At 43.1% G+C, this 17,396-nt stretch overlaps 1 protein-coding gene across 1 annotated transcript in view; it reads right to left on the bottom strand.

The window, feature by feature from the left end:
* Window positions 1-10,209, bottom strand: part of Prosbeta2 (Proteasome beta2 subunit) — a 44,623-nt gene extending 34,414 nt beyond the window's left edge. The window contains exons 1-4 of the mRNA XM_065444916.1: window positions 10,070-10,209; window positions 9,697-9,778; window positions 9,517-9,614; window positions 1,130-1,270 (exon numbers count right to left, since the gene is read on the bottom strand). Of these exons, the coding sequence (XP_065300988.1) occupies window positions 1,130-1,270; window positions 9,517-9,614; window positions 9,697-9,778; window positions 10,070-10,134 (386 nt within the window). The 5' untranslated portion in view covers window positions 10,135-10,209. The remainder of the gene's footprint in view (window positions 1-1,129; window positions 1,271-9,516; window positions 9,615-9,696; window positions 9,779-10,069) is intronic.
* Window positions 10,210-17,396: the final 7,187 nt, after the last annotated feature.

Raw genomic sequence — 17,396 nt, forward strand, 5'->3', positions numbered from 1 at the left:
GCACCTCATTCTTTCATACAGAAGTACAACTTTCTCTCATTTGGAAAAACAAAAGATTTACTCCCAATACACTAAAGTTGCGATAAATAGAAGAAGGCACAGTTTCGCCCGAAAGGCGAAGCATCAATTGCAATAGCAAATTAGTAGACAGCTATATGAAAAGTAAGGATAGTATTATTGGCCGTATAAACTTTTAAACATTCGCTTACTAACTAAATTAACAAGCATGGCGTCACGCACACACAAGCAAATATGAACACGTCTCACTCAGTGACTGTAGAAACTCTTATCAAAACACTGGAGTGAGGAAGTGCTGTAGCAGGAGCGAGCGAATTGACCTTTGTGCGGCCCCTTGCTTCAACGCGAACTAAGCAACAAGAATGCAGCGCGGTGCGCCTAGATGCATAGACTCTGTCTCCATCGTAGATCGATACACAGCAGCTACCGTAGTAGAACGACTCTTCTGTTTGCGCCAGTCCCGCACGCAAGTTTTGGGCACTCCGAACGCCCGTGATGCGCTCCAATTTCCGTCTGTCGCCGCACACGATGACTTTCCTTTTAATTGCGGCATCGCATTTCTTCACAGTCGGCACTTCCATGCTTACAGAGCAAATGCAGAAAACGGGAAGATGGACAGTGTACTAGCCTAAGCACACATACTACAGCACACGGAGGAAGCTACAGCAGCTAGGCTCGAAGCGAGTACAAGCCGGCCATTTTGAAATGCCGATGGTGACATGGTAACGCAGATTTAGGGTCGCACTCGATTTTAACACACACACAATTTTTGGAACCATTTTATCGGAAAACCAGTGCACACTTGATTAAAGTAGATACGGTATATTTTTTTGTCTGTTATATTTTACTACACCTGCATGCAAGCACCACTATAAAGTAGTAAGCTGTGTATTACTAGTACTTTATGTTGGTCCTGATCTGAATGACCATGTTAGTCAATTTCAGCATCAAGCACATAAAGAACCAAACTGTACAGCACCTGGCAGCACAAAGCTCCAGGCAATGTCAAGCTGTTGTTCCAGGTGCAATTACTCTAGATGCCAGAGGCTAGCAATGAAAGTATTCAAATTGCATCTGAAACACTGGAAACTCTAAAAATGATAATGCTTACCGAAAGAGCATTTGCTTCAACAAGCGGTTTGCTGTACACACGGGAACAACCCGTCCAGTGGCCAAGCGGTGAAGCTCCAGCTGCGATGATATCATTCTTGTTGTCTTTACCGTGTCAGCAGCAGTACCAGCACCACAGCAACTGACCAGGACAGAGTGCAATACAAAATTACAAAACGCCAGAATAAGTTCATTTTTCTAAATACAACAGCCTTTTAACCATAACCTACATGCTGGTTTCTTCGCAAAATGCAAAGATAGGAAGGGAGAAACAACAACAAGAGTAAAAGCTTCCTGCCCCAAACTTCTATAGAAAACTTACTACAGTTGATCATTCAGCCTTTTCATGGCATTTGTCTTGCTGAAACGTGGATCCTTGTTACCAGGGAGAAAAAATGCCTGAAAATCTTACCTTCAGTGCATGTTGTTAGAGGCGAAGTTACAATGCAAGTTGGCTTTTCCAACTGTTCATGAATCTTGGCAAAACATGTAATTCAGAACAATTCATACAGTAGCCAATAATTCAATGTTCAAATTCTGATGTCATGAAAATACAGGACGACCAAAGCAAACCCAAATATGTGATGCAGTGTCCTACAACATTGCCGAAATGCGAGGAACATGTCTGGTGCCTGATATTAATACGAGTCTTTTGATGGGACATGTGATGAGAAGTGAAGCACTGCCCAAAACACACACTACACACACACAAAAAAATGAAAAGAACTATGATCTCTATGTCAAGAAGGGGGCCGACAGATGGAGTAGCACACTGGTATAAAATTTAACAGGGATAAGGTGCCTTGGAAAGGCTGGCCAAAGACTTGATAGGAGGATCTAGCTCTGTCAAAGGCAGCCTAGTCATTCTAAACAGGTTAGTTTTTAACAGATTAGTAGAGTGACATCACATGTGGTCATTGTCGGTGACGATTGGTTGTAAAGGGAGACACTGAAAAGAAAATAAGCGCTGTCGCTTAACGTCTTTAGGCATTATTTCTAAGACGAGGGAACAAGAGTGGGAGGGTGGGAAAGCAGCAGAGGAAAAAAGGAAATAAAAGAGCCTAGGAGGGCGTTGGTGAGCAAGAGGTTAGGAAGCCTTCAGAGAACTGAACAGAAACAGTAGGTGTCACAGGCGGCGTGCATTTGTGGTTTTAGAAAAGCCAGTCAGTGCAAGAGTAACAAAAAGACGCGAGTTGAAAGGATGACTTGAGTATTGCAGCAGAAGTGCATCGGGTAATTTTGAAGGTGTTAAGATGGCGACACAGTATGGGGGCAATGGATGAGGGTAGGAGGGTAGCGGTTTGGTCTTTCGAAAGACATTAGCCTCAGTAGTTTGACGTAGGCGTTGTCACAGCGGTATACAGACGCGAGTTGAAAGGATGACTTGAGTAGTGCAGCAGAAGTGCATTGGGTAATTTTGAAGGTGTTAAGATGGCGACACAGTATGGGGGCAATGGATGAGGGTAGCGGTTTGGTCTTTCAAAAGACATTAGCCTCAGTAGTTTGACGTAGGCGTTGTCACAGCGGTATACAAAAGTGGCATGACCCTATGTGGTGGAGGCGCCAAAAAAGATATTCTGGCATCTGGGACTTTGGAATCTGTCAGTGGGGATCTTAAATAGAAAAAACTCAGTGCCCTTCCACTCTGTGAAGAAGCATGACCAGCGAACCTGCGTATACGGGCCCCTTAATGGCAAACTGCACCTCTACCGCGGGTAGGCCCAGCATTTCACTATCTTTGGGATTGGCCCACGTATAGGGAGCGCTTAATGCCTGCATCACATCCGCCGCAGGTCGGCCCAGCATTGCACTATCTTTGGGATCGGCCCACGTATGGGGGAGAGTTTAATGCCTGCTTTACTTCCACCACCCGGGTTGGTCCGGTATTGTACTTTTTTCGGGATCGGCCCACATATAGGGAGTGCTTAACGCCTGCGTCACCTCCGCCGCGGGTCAGCCCGGCTTTGCACTATCTTCAGGATTTTTTCGTACATGCGGGCACAATAGTGGGGAAAGTAGCCCTTAACAGCTTCACTGTAAAAAGGGAAAGAAAAGATAAAAAATTAAACAGAAGAACAAATAGGAGGGTGACAGCAGAAGTGGCAGGGGGCAGGTGTACATGGGAAAAGGGCTGGCCATGTGGTTGATATGTGCGTAAAAGCATGGAAGGAAATATTAAATCGAGTGGTAGGGGAGAGGGAGGGAAGGGCTGGAAATGAAGGTTTAGGTGAACTTAAGAATAGAGGTTAGCTGGTGGTATAACCTGCTTTTGTGCCTTTCTTAATAATATGAGAAGTTCAGGTTTAAGTTGCAGCATTTAGCGATTCTAGGTTGCGATATGCCAAATTGATTCCCGTCTAGTGTAGGCCTTTAAACTTGTTTTTGAGGTGTGATTCCCTATATTTCCTCTCGCGAGGTGAACGTAAATTTGTTTGTAGTTTATAGAGCCTTGCTTTGTTCATGTTTATTGAAGTGGCTAGCTACTGCTTTAAGTAATTGTGTTTTGTATCTACGCGATGGCCATTGAGTCTTGTATCAATTTGTTCTCCAGTCTCATCTACGTATTGTTTGTTACAAGTGGCACGCTCTAGGCAATAGACTATATTGCTTGACGTGCAGGTTAAACTCAATATTACCTTGTTAAGGTAATCCGACGCTGTGCTAGTTACTGTAGTAACAGATTATGCAGGGTTTCCCACATAACTTGAACCAAACATCAAAAATACGCAAATGCCATGTAGCTGGACAGAACCAAGATAATGTTGTTTGCCATCGCTTGGAGATACAATGATTCTTTTTTTCATCCTGCCTAATTATATAATCAGTCTTAATTAATTAATCAACTTCTCAAATATTATAATTAGATGAAAAGTGTCAGTGAGAAAATCGTAGAGCAACATGAAAAACTCCCAATACAGCTTTCTGTTGCTTGATACATGCTACATAAGTGTTTTTCTGAGTATAAAAGAAGTCCATGAATACATGCAAAGTGCCTCGAGCGGCCAGTCGCGTGGCAATTTTGTGTGTATTTGCGGGCTTCTTCATGTATGTTTGCATGTGGAGCACCTGGGGTAGCCACAGGGAGTGGATGTTGGTTTCCTCTTTGTCCTTAGTTTGGCATGTACAAGAATGTCCTTGAATTTAGTGTTACGTCTGTAGGCAACTCTGGGCAGGTCGGGAAAGATCTTAAGTTTCTGGTTGCTGGTGAAAATTTGGTAGTACTTACCGAGGATGTTCACGTTTGGGAGTGCATTTGAGAATTTAATACTAGTAAGAAGCAGCATTGTTGTCCTTGTGATCTCGGGGTGGGGTTTGAGGACCTCGGCTCGCTCAAGTTTGGTTGCATTGGTGTAGGCTTTTTGAAGGGCAGTGTTCAGGTGGTTCCTGTTTGATAGGTGATTGAGTCTATGTAGTCTTGGTTATTGATGCAAATGTGACGTAGTTGTGTGGCTTGACCTTTAAAGGTACCTTGTTCGCAATGTCTGGGACAGTGGCTTGTATATAGTAGGTACTGTTGTTTATCAAAAGATTTCCTATACAGTGTTGTCTTCAGTGTCCCACTGTCAATATATATTGTTGTGTCCAGAAAGTTTATGAATTCAGTTGAAGATTCCAATGTGAATTTTATTGTTCGGTCAAAGGAATTAGGGATGTTGCACATTTAGAATGTTGCATTTATTTAGACTCCTCTGACCATGTCCTTATGAGTATGTTGTCTATGTATTGTATGTATGTGCGGGGCTTGTCTGTACAGCGAGATAGGAAATCTGATTTGAGTGTCCCCATAAATATGTTTGTTTAGGTTGGTGCAAGAAGCGTACCCATATTTGTCCCATGTATTTGTAGGTAGTAAATAGTAAATATCATCAAATTTGAAGTAGTTATATGTTAGAACTAATTCAAGAGACCAGTAAATTTCAATAGAGTGTTGTGCATTGTGTTTGGACAGCGTTTCTCCTATCAAAGATAAACCACGAGGGGTTGGAATGTTGGTGCATAAGGCCAAGACGTCCGGTGTTGCAAGAATCGTGTTTTCCAGTAGTGTGCCTTTAGTATTAATGTCTTCCATAATTTTGAGTAGGTGGGGGCATGTTGTACAAATGATGGAAGTTTTTTGGTTACATCACCAAGGAAGTGGTTAAGAAATTTGTAGAGGCTCTCTGTTGGAGTGTTGTTATTTGATACTATCGGACGCTTTGGGATGTTAGCAATGTATAGTTCAGTGGGTGGAATTTTATTAATTTTCGAAAGGAGGTAGAAGCATCCTGCAGTTTTGCTGCTTGGTTTAAGAAATTTGAATTATGATGGTATTATCAATTCATCAGTGAAAAGTGATTTAAGCCTGTTGGTAATTTTCAGTGTGCATGGTAATGTCGGATCTTGTCTAGCTTAGGGTAATGTTCAGGGTTGTTTATCTGTCTGTAAGCCTCGTGCTTGTACTTAACTACTGGCCAAATAACTATACTTCCACCCTTATCTGCTTCCTTAATGACAATGTCGTTTTGGCAACTAAGATTTGAGATGATATGACTCTCTCAGTCAGTTATGTATTTAGGTCGCTTAGCTGTCTTGGATTGGCTTATAATTTCCTTAGTGACAGTTTTCAGATATAGGTCAAAGGTCAAGTTCTATGGCTTGTTCCGGTTCAGCAGTCCAAATGGGCTGGAATCTAAATGGTGTCGTCCCGGTGTCTGGTGCATTGTTGTCTGCGAAAACATGCCTGCTAAGCATTCGCCAGGAAAATTCTAAAAGGTCCTTGTGAAGCTGCAATTCATTTAATTATATTGTTCGTGGGACAAAAATTTTGGCCCTTACTAAGCACGCCTATTTCTTTTCTATTTAATGTGTTTGAAACGTCTACACCTGCAGACTGGTTTAATTTTGCGGAGACTTCAGCCACGTCTCCGCGTCTCTACATTCGAGTTCTCTCTTGCTGGCGTGAGGTGGCTGTTTGCATGGAAGGTTGTTTTTCGATTAAGTTCACTTTTTTTCTCTGTTTCTGAACCAACTTTCTAGACTGTTTTTTGTGGTAATACTCTAAATTTTTCATCAGAGCTATGTTCTGAAGTTTGTGGCGAAAACATTCCAGTTCTTTCACAGTGTTCCTTGAGGATATTCAAAAGCGAGAGTGAAACATTGTATAATGTTGTTTGTTAGTTTTCATGATGGTGTGGTGGAAGTGCACCTAGAGCTGGTATAGCCTTCAGTGTTATACCCCTGTCACAAGGCAAATCTAATGTCATTTACAACGAATGACATTCACTGATAATGCCATTTGTTTGGTGTCACACGGTAAAACGTAAGGACATTTTCGAAAATGACATTTACAAACGAATGAGTTCGCCAAACTCATTCGCATTCGTTTGGAACTGAATGAGTATCCTCGACACCACGTGTTTACCAGTGTTTCGCAAACAGTACATGCTTCTTTTTTGTTTTAACAAAAAATCACTATTATTCTATCCATTTTATTACCTAATTATTGCTTTAACGACATTGAAGTCCATCACGTGCGTAAATACAGAAAACTACTCTCAGTCCAGTGACCAGACAGCCGTCTTTAGCTTTCACTGCAGCAGTCGTGTTGGTTCGCACCGGAGCATTGGCCGGTTGCTTCAATTGACTTGGCATTTTCCTGTGGCACGCGCCAAGAATGAGGATATTAGAAGCCCGCATGCACATCAGAAAGACGATGAGATGCAATTGCCCTTCTCGTACCACTTTAGCAGATGTAGCGGACGCACCTATCCTTCTCTTCGCCCTGTTGCTTGCCTTAGCTTTGGCTTGACTTGGCTCAACTCTACTTCATTGGCAATGTCGACAAGTTAGGGATCGAACGCTACGGTTTGAAAGCAACGATCACATATTCTAGTGGAATTTAGCATACTGGAAAATAATTATTGGACAAAAGGGGGTTTGAGACGTCTCTTTTTTTTTTTACTATCGTCATAGTCATCATTTTCAAATGACAGTTTTCGCCGTGTGACAGCACGCTGCGATAATGACATTAATCGCAACAAATGTCATTTGTTGAAAATGACATTAGATTTGCCGTGTGACAGGGGTATTAGTCCTTTAGGAATTATGTTGTTCTGTGTACAGTCTGTGTATGTTTTGAGGTGGAAGATGTAGCTAGCATGTTTTTTGGCAAGTTTTTTAGACTGTAGGAATTCGGTGCTTCATGGCAGAGAAGGGTTATTAACATTCAATGATTGTCATTTAATAGGCTTTTGGCGGCGAGATCTTCATGGGGTATGTTTCTGTTTAGCAGGTTTTTTCCCACATGCCTCACTAAATTTCAGCTCTGTTTCTGTTTGAGTCTGTGAGTGTGCAGGCAGGCATGTGGGTGTCTGTGCAAACACTTCCGTAGTGAATTTTGTGTTGTCTGTAACGGTTGTGTCTGTCTGAACTGCTGTTGATTTCGTTTTTAGAATAGTGTGCATCAAGTGGCTCGTTTCACTTTCCACTGTCTGTGTTCTGAGTGTTCCCGAGGTGACTGTTGTGGTCGCGTTGTTCAGGGTGGCATGGTCAGCAGAGTTGGTGGCTGTGGTTTCTGAGGTACACTTACGTAGTTTTTTTCTGTATTTGTCCTTAACAAATGATTTGATATGCTGGGAAACTAGCTGTATTTCTCTGTAGTTTAGGTGGAAAGTGTCCCAAGCTAAGTGTTCGTGTGCTGCTTCGTGTATTTCTGCATGATGCACATTGGCAACGTTTTTGTGGAAGTGTTCTAAGTTGAAGATTAACACGTTAAGTTTGTTGGTTTCCTCATTATGTTTAATGAGTCCGTTCGTTTGGCGTATTAGTGGGCAGAGTTTGTTTTGTAAGTGGGGAGTAACAGTTGTCATGGTTATCTGTGCGTTTGGACGAGTTACTTGTGTGTATTATGCTGTTTACAGACTCGATCATTTCCATGGCACTCTTTGTGTTGAGGTTTTTTTTGCCTAAATTGACAATGAAGTGTGTTGTGTCAACTGGTGGTTACAGGGACTATTTAAAGGCCAAGCACAACCAATTTTCAATATGGCTAAATTGATTATAAGTGAGTAGTATATACAATTGAAGTAAACATAGGAAAAGTTCAGGGCTGGTAATTATTATATCACATTAGCAGATAACAGGGGGACTGGTGGTTACAAGTGATGCATAATCCAGAGCATGACCTCGGATCTTTAGCGTGCTGTGAGTGTGCCCAATCGGAGGTCATGCCCAGTTGGTGTGCTGGTTCACAGTGTTCTACATCGTGCATCATTTCCATCGGATGGTAACTGCGGTATTTCCTTGAGTTTTGGTTACCAAAAACATCAATTTCTGATAGATTTTCATGATGCACCCACTCGTATTTCAATTGCAGAAGTTTGTAGGGAGGTTGATCTATATCAACTCTATCTTCAGCTTTAACACGGTCGAAAATTTTGAAGCATTTGGTCTTTCAAGAACAAGAAACTACTTAGAATGCCGTATGCATGACTGTGCAAGAAAGGCCAGATCCACTGTTGAAATGAGTTGCAGAGCCAAAGTGCCCCAAGAAATAGTTCAAAAGGTGCAGGTGAACTAAATGAATAATTCATAACTTTGTAAAGTTAGCATCACATTTCAGTAGTATAAAAAATATAACTATTTTTCTTTCATAGATAAATAATAAAGAATGGTAGCACATCATCTCATCATCTTTACTTATGACATAGGAAGTAAACAAACATTAGCAACTTAAATTTAAAGGGCTTCATTATTTTTGAAAATTAGGACTGATTACTTCAGAGTAATTAGGATACTGAACAGAAAAAAATATATTCCTAGGTACCTTCACAGAGCTTTCATGCAGCATGCACGCCTCAAACCAAGAAGAGCTTTATCATGCATTATAGTGCCTAGTGCTAAGCAAAGCAAAGAAAACCAAATCAATTAAAGTAATGCAGCTATGGAGAGCCAATAGATGTGCTTTACCATGACAATTATTCATCCAAAAGCCATGACCTACTGGAAGGTGCCATAACCCAATGAAAAATTTATCTGACCTACAATACAATGATGCAACTGTCAAATAATTATGTGCTACGCAAGCAAACAATAAATACAACTGGTACTGAGTAATACCGGTGTCACACGTAGCTTTCTGATCGCGATCGGGGCCGATCCGGATCAAAATTCTCGACTGCAATTGGCTCCCTCGCGCATGTTGCGCAAAGGAGCCAATACGACCGAGAAAGTCGATCCGCATCGGGCTTTATCGCGGTCAAAAGTGCGCCGTGTGACACCCGTATAAGAAACTGTGGGTAACCTTCGACGTAAAATAGCACTGCTCACATATGCAAATCGGAGCACCTCATTACCACAACCACGTTAAGATAACTTGTCGCGGTAGATAATAGTCCAAACAAACCATACTAGATATTTGGAGCAAGGTAATGAATCTTGTTGCAGTTCTTGTCCGCCACAAACCCTCCAGCAGTGGCACGAGTGTCGGCTCCCAGGATTACCCCGTCCTGAACAAAATAAAACCGCGACGTCAGTTGCATCGCGCGTAATAGTGGTCACAGGACGATGTTGCGAATATATATGCATTACCTTGAACACTATACCAGCAATGGTTGTACCGGTCTTTGTTGCCTTGGGCATCGGCAGCCCTTGCGATTGCAGGAAGGCATTCCTGAAAAGATCAAAATTTGCAAGGGCATCGCGCACAAGTTTAGAAAAGCGTCCTTCTTTTTCTCATGTAAGCACACAACATTCCAAGATACATCGCACACCACAGAAAAAGAAAAGAGAGCAGAACATAAACAATTTCTGAAGGAAATATGTCGAATCATGGTAATTGCAATGTAGCTGAAACACGTAATTTCAGCTACATTCTCAATTTACACAGCATGTTTCGGCACTGCATTTGCCTTAAATGTCTTCTAATTAGGCTGGTATCTTTGAATAGAAATTTTCACTTCACCTGCGACAATTTTCAAAGCAAAAGCCCGAAGAAGGCTCGGCGAGAGCACTAGCGACAGCGGCCATTTTTGACGGAGCTTACTGTTTGTCATAGAAAGATTACAGAAGGACTAAAGATAAATATATGGATGGATGTTATGAGCGTCTCCTTTGGAATGGGGCGGTGGGTTGCGCCACCAAGCTTTCGCTATTATACTGTTTAATGTCCTACCTAGGTTAAACGATAAAAAAGAAGGAAAAAAAACCACTATGAACTACCACACTCAAATTTTCTGATTCCCTATTGCGAACTGTGCTTTTGTACGTCTCCGTTTTTTGTCGTTTCCCTACTTTTCTTCCACCAATCCTCCAATTGTCTCTTACTACTTTTCCACTGCTCTCGCTGAACCCAAGGGCTTCAAGGAGGCCAGTGGTGCCTAAATCGACCGCTGGGTAGACGTCATAGATGTCTTCACATTCTAATAAAATATGCTCCATAGTTTCCCAAGCTTTACCGCAGCAAGCACATGCTTCTTTTTCCTTCTTATATCTCGCTGTTCTAAGGCATCCCGATCTCGCTTCGAAAAGTAATGAGCTTCCCTTTGAGTTATCATAAATTGTTTCTTTCCTGATTTCGATTTTTTTTCCTCTTAAGTAGTTACTCATGGCAGGTTTCTTTTCCATTGCCGCCACCCATGAGATTATTTCAGCCTCTCTGACTTTCCGCTTGACCTTCTTTGTTTCTGTGTTGCCCACCCTACAGGCCCCATACTTGCTGGTAAGCTTCCTAGTTCTTTTCCTCCATTGTGAATCAATATTTTTCCTGTACAGATACCTGAACACTCGCCCATTTACTTTCTTCGATATTCTTCAGGCGTTCTTCATACTCAATTTTACTGCGAGCTTCCCTCACTTCAAAACTAGTCCAGCCCATATCACCCTGCACAGCTTCATTTGTAGTCTTCCCGTGAGTGCCCAATGCGAGGCGACCCACTGACCTTTCGTTTCCATTGAGTCCTGATTGTACCCCTGATTTAAAGCAAACAACCGCATTTCCAAAAGTAAGTCCTGGAACTATTACACCTTTCGGATCCACATACCTCGGAGGACCTCGTACCTCCCCATAGTGCTCTGTGCTTCGTTATGGCTGCATTTCTCTTCCCCTTCACTGTGTTTCCATATATCTATTGCCTTCGTTTATCCATACACCAACCCAATGGGCATTGAAACTCCCTCGGACGTCCGGATAAGATCCCGACGTCCAAGTCCTACAGCAGTCGTCCTGGGGACATCCAGTGGATATCATTATCGGACTAACTTTAACATCCACTTCTTATCCTCCTGCGGACATCCTTAGGTCATTCGTGCTGGACATTTCGCCAATATCCTGAGCATGACTTTGTTCGGATTTGAGTGACGAACTGCTCCCTTGCTGAGCATTTCTGCGCTTGCAAATACCAACGTAGAACCGACCTCGAGTTCATTCAAGCTATAGCCACAGCTAACTTTGTTCAATAGAGGCATCAACGTTTGTCGGCGAAATATCAACGAGTCTTCAAACATGCGGCATAAAATAAACCACATTCGATCTAATTCTACCCGCCCATGGGATTTCCTTCTTCTGGTGGAGAGCATACAGGTACCCACGGAGGCAGGTTAGTGGACTGGTTCTAATTATAACGAACAGCGTGATCGTAAAAGGTACGTGCATGCACATGTGACCGCCTCATTATTATTACTTCCAGAGCCACAGAATGATTTCTCTGCTTACAGTGCTCACGCGTTATCACGCATATCCTTTGTGAGCCATCACGCTCGCCAGGCATCGATGTGACCAGAGATCAACTGCGCCATTGTATAGTTGACGTCCATTCACGACGCTTTTCAAATAATAATAATTAACAGCAGCCACACATTTGGAAACTTCATAAATATTTCGATCTTCTCTAAAGATGCAGAAAACGCGCCGCAAGCATACCCAATACTACCAGCGCAATCTTTTCTGAAGCTTCGCATACCCTGCATTTTTTTTTTTTTTTTGCGGGAGGTTATTTCTTTTTATCGTGCGGGTTCTTTCCGGCAATATTTTTGCAAGTGTGCATCGGCAGAATTTCACTGGTGGCATTAACCCTTTCGTGTTTACATTGATGTTGTGACAGTTAACAACACAATAATTTCCAGTCATTCGAAGAGGCGCCGTCGGAAACAAGAGACGTTTCGTGCGCAGCGCGAGCTAAGCGCGGGCGCGACCTTGACGGGAAGCAGCGAAAACGTACACCTGTGGGAGGTGAAATCATTCCGCCGGGAGAGAAGCGAGCACCATGCGAGTGCTGGCCTCTAGGATGAAACTTGGCCTGCGAAAAAGGCGCGAAGGCGAGCGTTTCGCGCGTTTATTGTGAGTGCGGAGGCGCCATTTTCAGTTGTCACTACGGCTGCGCAAGGTGGTCAAGACTGTTGTTTCTTTCTCCTGAGCTCCTGGCCGGGTTGGCCCCGCAGTAAAGGTAAGATGAAGCGTGCCTGGACTTTATACTGTACCATGTGTTGTCGGTGTGGTCTACAGGCCACATATGCGCAGTAGTTCGCGTGAGCGCCTTTCTTTTAGTCGCATATATGCAAGGAGGTGCTGCTGTACGCGATTGCTTGCGGTCGCGTATGTTGCTGGGAGCTGCTACTCACTATTAATACGGTTTAGTGCGCGTAAAGTATGCAGAAAGCTCGCAAGAGATTTGCTGAAGAGAAAGCGGCACGGGAGACGAAAAAATCCCTTCAACTTCTCCATTCTGCGTGCACCGGGCAGGAGTGTTCTTCGACCGAGCAGCCGAGCGCCAATACCACTGAACCACTGCTGCGGGCTAGAATACTTGTGACTTTAAAATTCCTTTTCTGGTGTATTGGCTGGAGTAGTGCCTTCATAGACTGCAGTTGATCATTTGATATTGTAACATTATTTGTGCACAATTTTGTGCTTAAATTCATTGTTTTCACAGTTTTCTTCTCCATTGAATGACTGATTTACAATGCTGATATTTATGTCACTTTTCAGATTCTGAGTGACAAAAGGGTGTGAAATAGAAGGCATCAAGGCATCAGTGGGCATTTTGTCTTCACTGAGTACTTCAATGAGTGAAGGGCAGCCAGTCCACTGCAGTCTTTCTTTCTCGCAAGTCATGGCTGCATGCTTCTGAACGGCCTTTTTTGTGTGTATCGATCTTAATAGATTTGCTGTTGACATGTCTCCTTTCTTGTAGTCCTCTCACTATATTTCTATTATTTTGTAATCGATTCCATTGCAGTATTTTTGTCAGTCTTATGCGGCTACTTCCGTTGCAGTTTGTGTTACCACTAAAGAAAGCTGAACTAGCTGGTAAATGTTCACACTTTTGCATACAGCACAACATGCATAAATGCACAGTACCACTTGTGTGTACTTCCTGTTGTCCATTGTCATGTTACGTGGTATTGTAGGAACCATGCTAAAGTGTAAGCTTACTACTATCTCAATTCAAGTGATGGCTAAGTTCTAGTGTGTTTCAAGGTGAGGCTACGAAACAGTTTGATTACATTTTATTATGCCTCTTTTGTGTTACGATGTGGCCGTGAGTCGGAAAGGCTGCACTATATTGAGCAGTACTGCATGAGGACTCCAGTTTCAGTATATATCAACCGTTCCGTTCATTGCTATTTACTTCTTTTCCTCAGGAAGAGGTGGCAGGGCTACTAGCATGTAGCAAGTCAATGCTACACATATTTCACATTTAACCATTCTGTGTCACTTCCAGATTTATGTTTATTTGTTACAAACAATAATTTCCTTGATAGTTATTTCACTGTGAAGTATTTATCATTTATGCTGGTCTTTTGCTGGAGGCAAAAAGTCTGCTCTCTTCTAGTCGTTTTACTTTTATGCGTAGCGTTGTATTTGTTTTCTTGCTGTCAGCCCAGAGTTTTTATCTAGTACATAGCGAGAATCACTGTTTCAGTTCTTATTTGCATTTTGTTTTACTGTGACTTACTTTTTCGAGAAGAAACAGTATTTTATTTGTAGTGCATTGCAAGTTTGTCACATTTCAGCTACTGTTTGCATAGTTTTGTTCATATGCATGTGTAAACCAAGGAGGGATCATTTGCCGTTTCCAAGGTATTGCTAGAATATGAAAAAAAAGGCGCAGTCCAGATAATTTATGTCTCAGCTGTGTGATATTTTAGGTGTGAGGATTGCTAATACCTTTATGTTCCTTGTATACTCATTACTGAATGTAGTGAAACGCGATAGCGTACTGATCGCCAACTTTTTTTTCGGGGATAGGAGCCTCACCTCAAGACTCCTCATTCACGCTAATGAAACAGTGAATGCCTGCGCTCTGTTGCTGTCTCGTATAGCATGTGGCATTCTGAGCTTTTTTCTCATGCTCCCTGATGTTAAGGTGAAGAATAATCGTACTATAGTGAAAGAAGTGTACCATGCTTTTGAAGTACCCTGAGTGCTACACCTGGCCCTGCCCACCTTGATGTTTCTAAAGATATACTACCGATAGTGGTGCTTAGTAAACACTCTTATATTATGTGATCACATCTCACTCTTGTAGCCCTTGGGGGCTGGAAATTTTAATGTACTGCTGTAAAAGCTGTCACCTGCAGACTTTGTCTTAGTTTGTGCTAAGTTGTTGGCTTTTATTATAATGCAGGACTGTCACATATTCTTTCTCTGAATGTTACAGGTTTGCAGTATATCAATTGTCTCGTGACCAGTTCTGTGTTTGAGTACTTGTTACACTTGCATCACTATACCGGCTCTCCATGAGTTTTTGTAATGGAAATGAATAAAAATTTCTGTGAAAGTGATTGTCCATTTTATGTAAACTTAGCTTGCTTTGGAATCTTTGTTCCATGGGTGCAAGTTGTATTTTCATTGGTGCATGTCAGTATACTGCATCATCTTTGCAGCACAGATTCTACACGAAGCCAATGTTTACGCTAACTGTGCTATTCAGCCCATTTAAATAAAAATGAACAACCTGCAGACATCCCTTAATGGTCCACAGTTCGTCGTACGGATGCCTGACGGACATTAATCAATGAAAACCTAAACAAATTCTTGCGTCCGAGGAACATCCGTATATCCGTTCTAGACATCCACGGGACACCCCTCGGACTGCCAATTAGTATGCGCCTGCTAGTCCTGTGGATGTCCGCCGTACGCCCTTAGGCGATCTGCGGACGTCCTATGGATGACCAAGATATCCAGAAGTGGTAGTCCAGTAGACGTCCAGAGGAGTTCGAATGCCCATTGGGAAGGTATTTATATTCTGTTACCCCTGTTAAGAATGGCGAGCTACAAGGCAAAACTGCCACCTAATTACGACAATGGGGCAAGACGCGCATTCCGCACTCTCCGTCGCTACAGCTAGGAGGCGTTCGAAGAACCAGCCTTTGCGCTGTTAAGAATGGCGAGCTGCAAAGCAAGATTGCCACCCAATTACGACAAGGGGGCAAGACGCGCATTCCGCACCCTCTCCGTCACTGCAGCTAGGAGGCGTTCGAAGAAGCGGCCTTTGTGCTGAAAACCGCCTCCTTCCACCAGCCCCATCGACATTGTGACGGGACGAGTTCGGTGTGTGAACAATGGTTTCGGAGTTCCCCAACGTGGACCTGATATGACACGCATGGACAAGCTGCCGTGGGGAAGCCGTATTTTGGTGCTTCTCATGCTCGTCCAGACGCAAGACAAAGAGCTACCCTCGATGGGCGCCGATACTTCCCGGAACGGCACCCCTCCAACGCCGGCGTTGGGCATCAGAACGCGGTTGCCTTTGTGTACGTAAACTGATCTGTGGAGCAGCGGCGAGTTGGTGATGAACGAGCAGTCGCCGCCTCGTATGGCCGGCGGACCGAGTGTATAAAAACTGTTGTTGTGCGAATGCTGGACACACTTCTCTTGGGCAGTCATGTTAGACTGACACACTTCTCTCATGCAGTCATGTTGGACTGATACTCTTTTTCTCAAGCAGTCATGTTAGACTGATTTAATTTCTGTAAATAAACCCATTTTCCTCGTTCTCGATGAGAAACAGTTCTTCACTTCATCAACGATCTCAGCGTAAATAAGTTGGACGACGGCATGGGCCAGCTACCTTCGAATTCATGCCGTACTCCAATCTTGGCAAAGGACCCGAGCGATGGGATTGAGCCCCCAATCCTGACACCCTCCCCCGATGTAGCCCGATGATGACTAGAGTTACTGTATATGCTACCTTTGGTAGCGTATACAGTAACTTTAATGAGGACCGGTGTAGCCTAGTGTAGCCCGGTCTCTAGCGGCTGTTAGTTCTACCACAAAACCACACAAAACACGTGCACCTACCAGCGTGTGTAGAGCCGCCTCTACTACTCTTTTGCCGCTGCGTTTCACACTCTGACCACCAGAGGCGCCAGCTTCTGAACTCTCTGAACTTCTGGTACAAGTACGGAAAGAAGGCTACAAACAAGCAATCCACATATTAGGCGGAAAGGTTGTTGAGCAACGAATGCATCAGGACGATATTGTACTGTTAGCAGTGAGCCAGGAAGATTTCCAAACTCTGGGTAATTACTGTGGAGACGAAGGAGACAGCTAAGTCGGAAAATATACATCTGTATTTACCCTTCCTGGACAAAAGCGGTGTATACAACAACGTGAACAGAAAACTCCTGTGGAACATATTAAAAGATGAAGGTATCGGTCGTGAGGTAATTGATTTTCTACAGGAAATATATCGAGAAAATAATGTTGAAATAATATGGGAAGGAATTAAGAGTACGACAACTGTCGAGGTACACAAAGAATTAAGACAAGGTTGTCCTCTATCGCCACTGATGTTCGTGCTTTGTATGATAAGTATGGAAAGAAGGCTACAAGGAAGCAATCTAGGGTATAATCTGTCGTACAGATTAGGCGCAAAGGTTGTTGAGCAACGACTACCGGGTTTAATGTATGCGGGCGATATTGTACTGTCAGCAGACAGCCAGGAAGATTTGCAAACTTTGGTTAATTACTGTGGAGACGAAGGAGACAGTCAAGGTTTCAGTTTTAGTGCAGCTAAGTCCGGTGGGATGTTTTTCACCGATACAACTGATCAGTAGCTTACAATGCAAGGCCATGAAATACCCCGAGTGGCCGAATACAAATATCTCGGGGTATGAATAAACAAAGGGCAGAAGTACACGGAAAAGCACGAACAGTCTCTCATAGCAAAAGGGCGTAGAGATGCCGGGATATTGAAACATAGGGCATTGTGGGGGTACAACAGATATGAGGTACTAAGAGGTATTTGGAAGGGAGTAATGGTGCCGGGGCTTACTTTCGGGAATGC

This window comes from Dermacentor albipictus, chromosome 1 (genome assembly GCF_038994185.2).
Source record: "Dermacentor albipictus isolate Rhodes 1998 colony chromosome 1, USDA_Dalb.pri_finalv2, whole genome shotgun sequence".
Lineage (NCBI taxonomy): Eukaryota > Metazoa > Arthropoda > Arachnida > Ixodida > Ixodidae > Dermacentor > Dermacentor albipictus.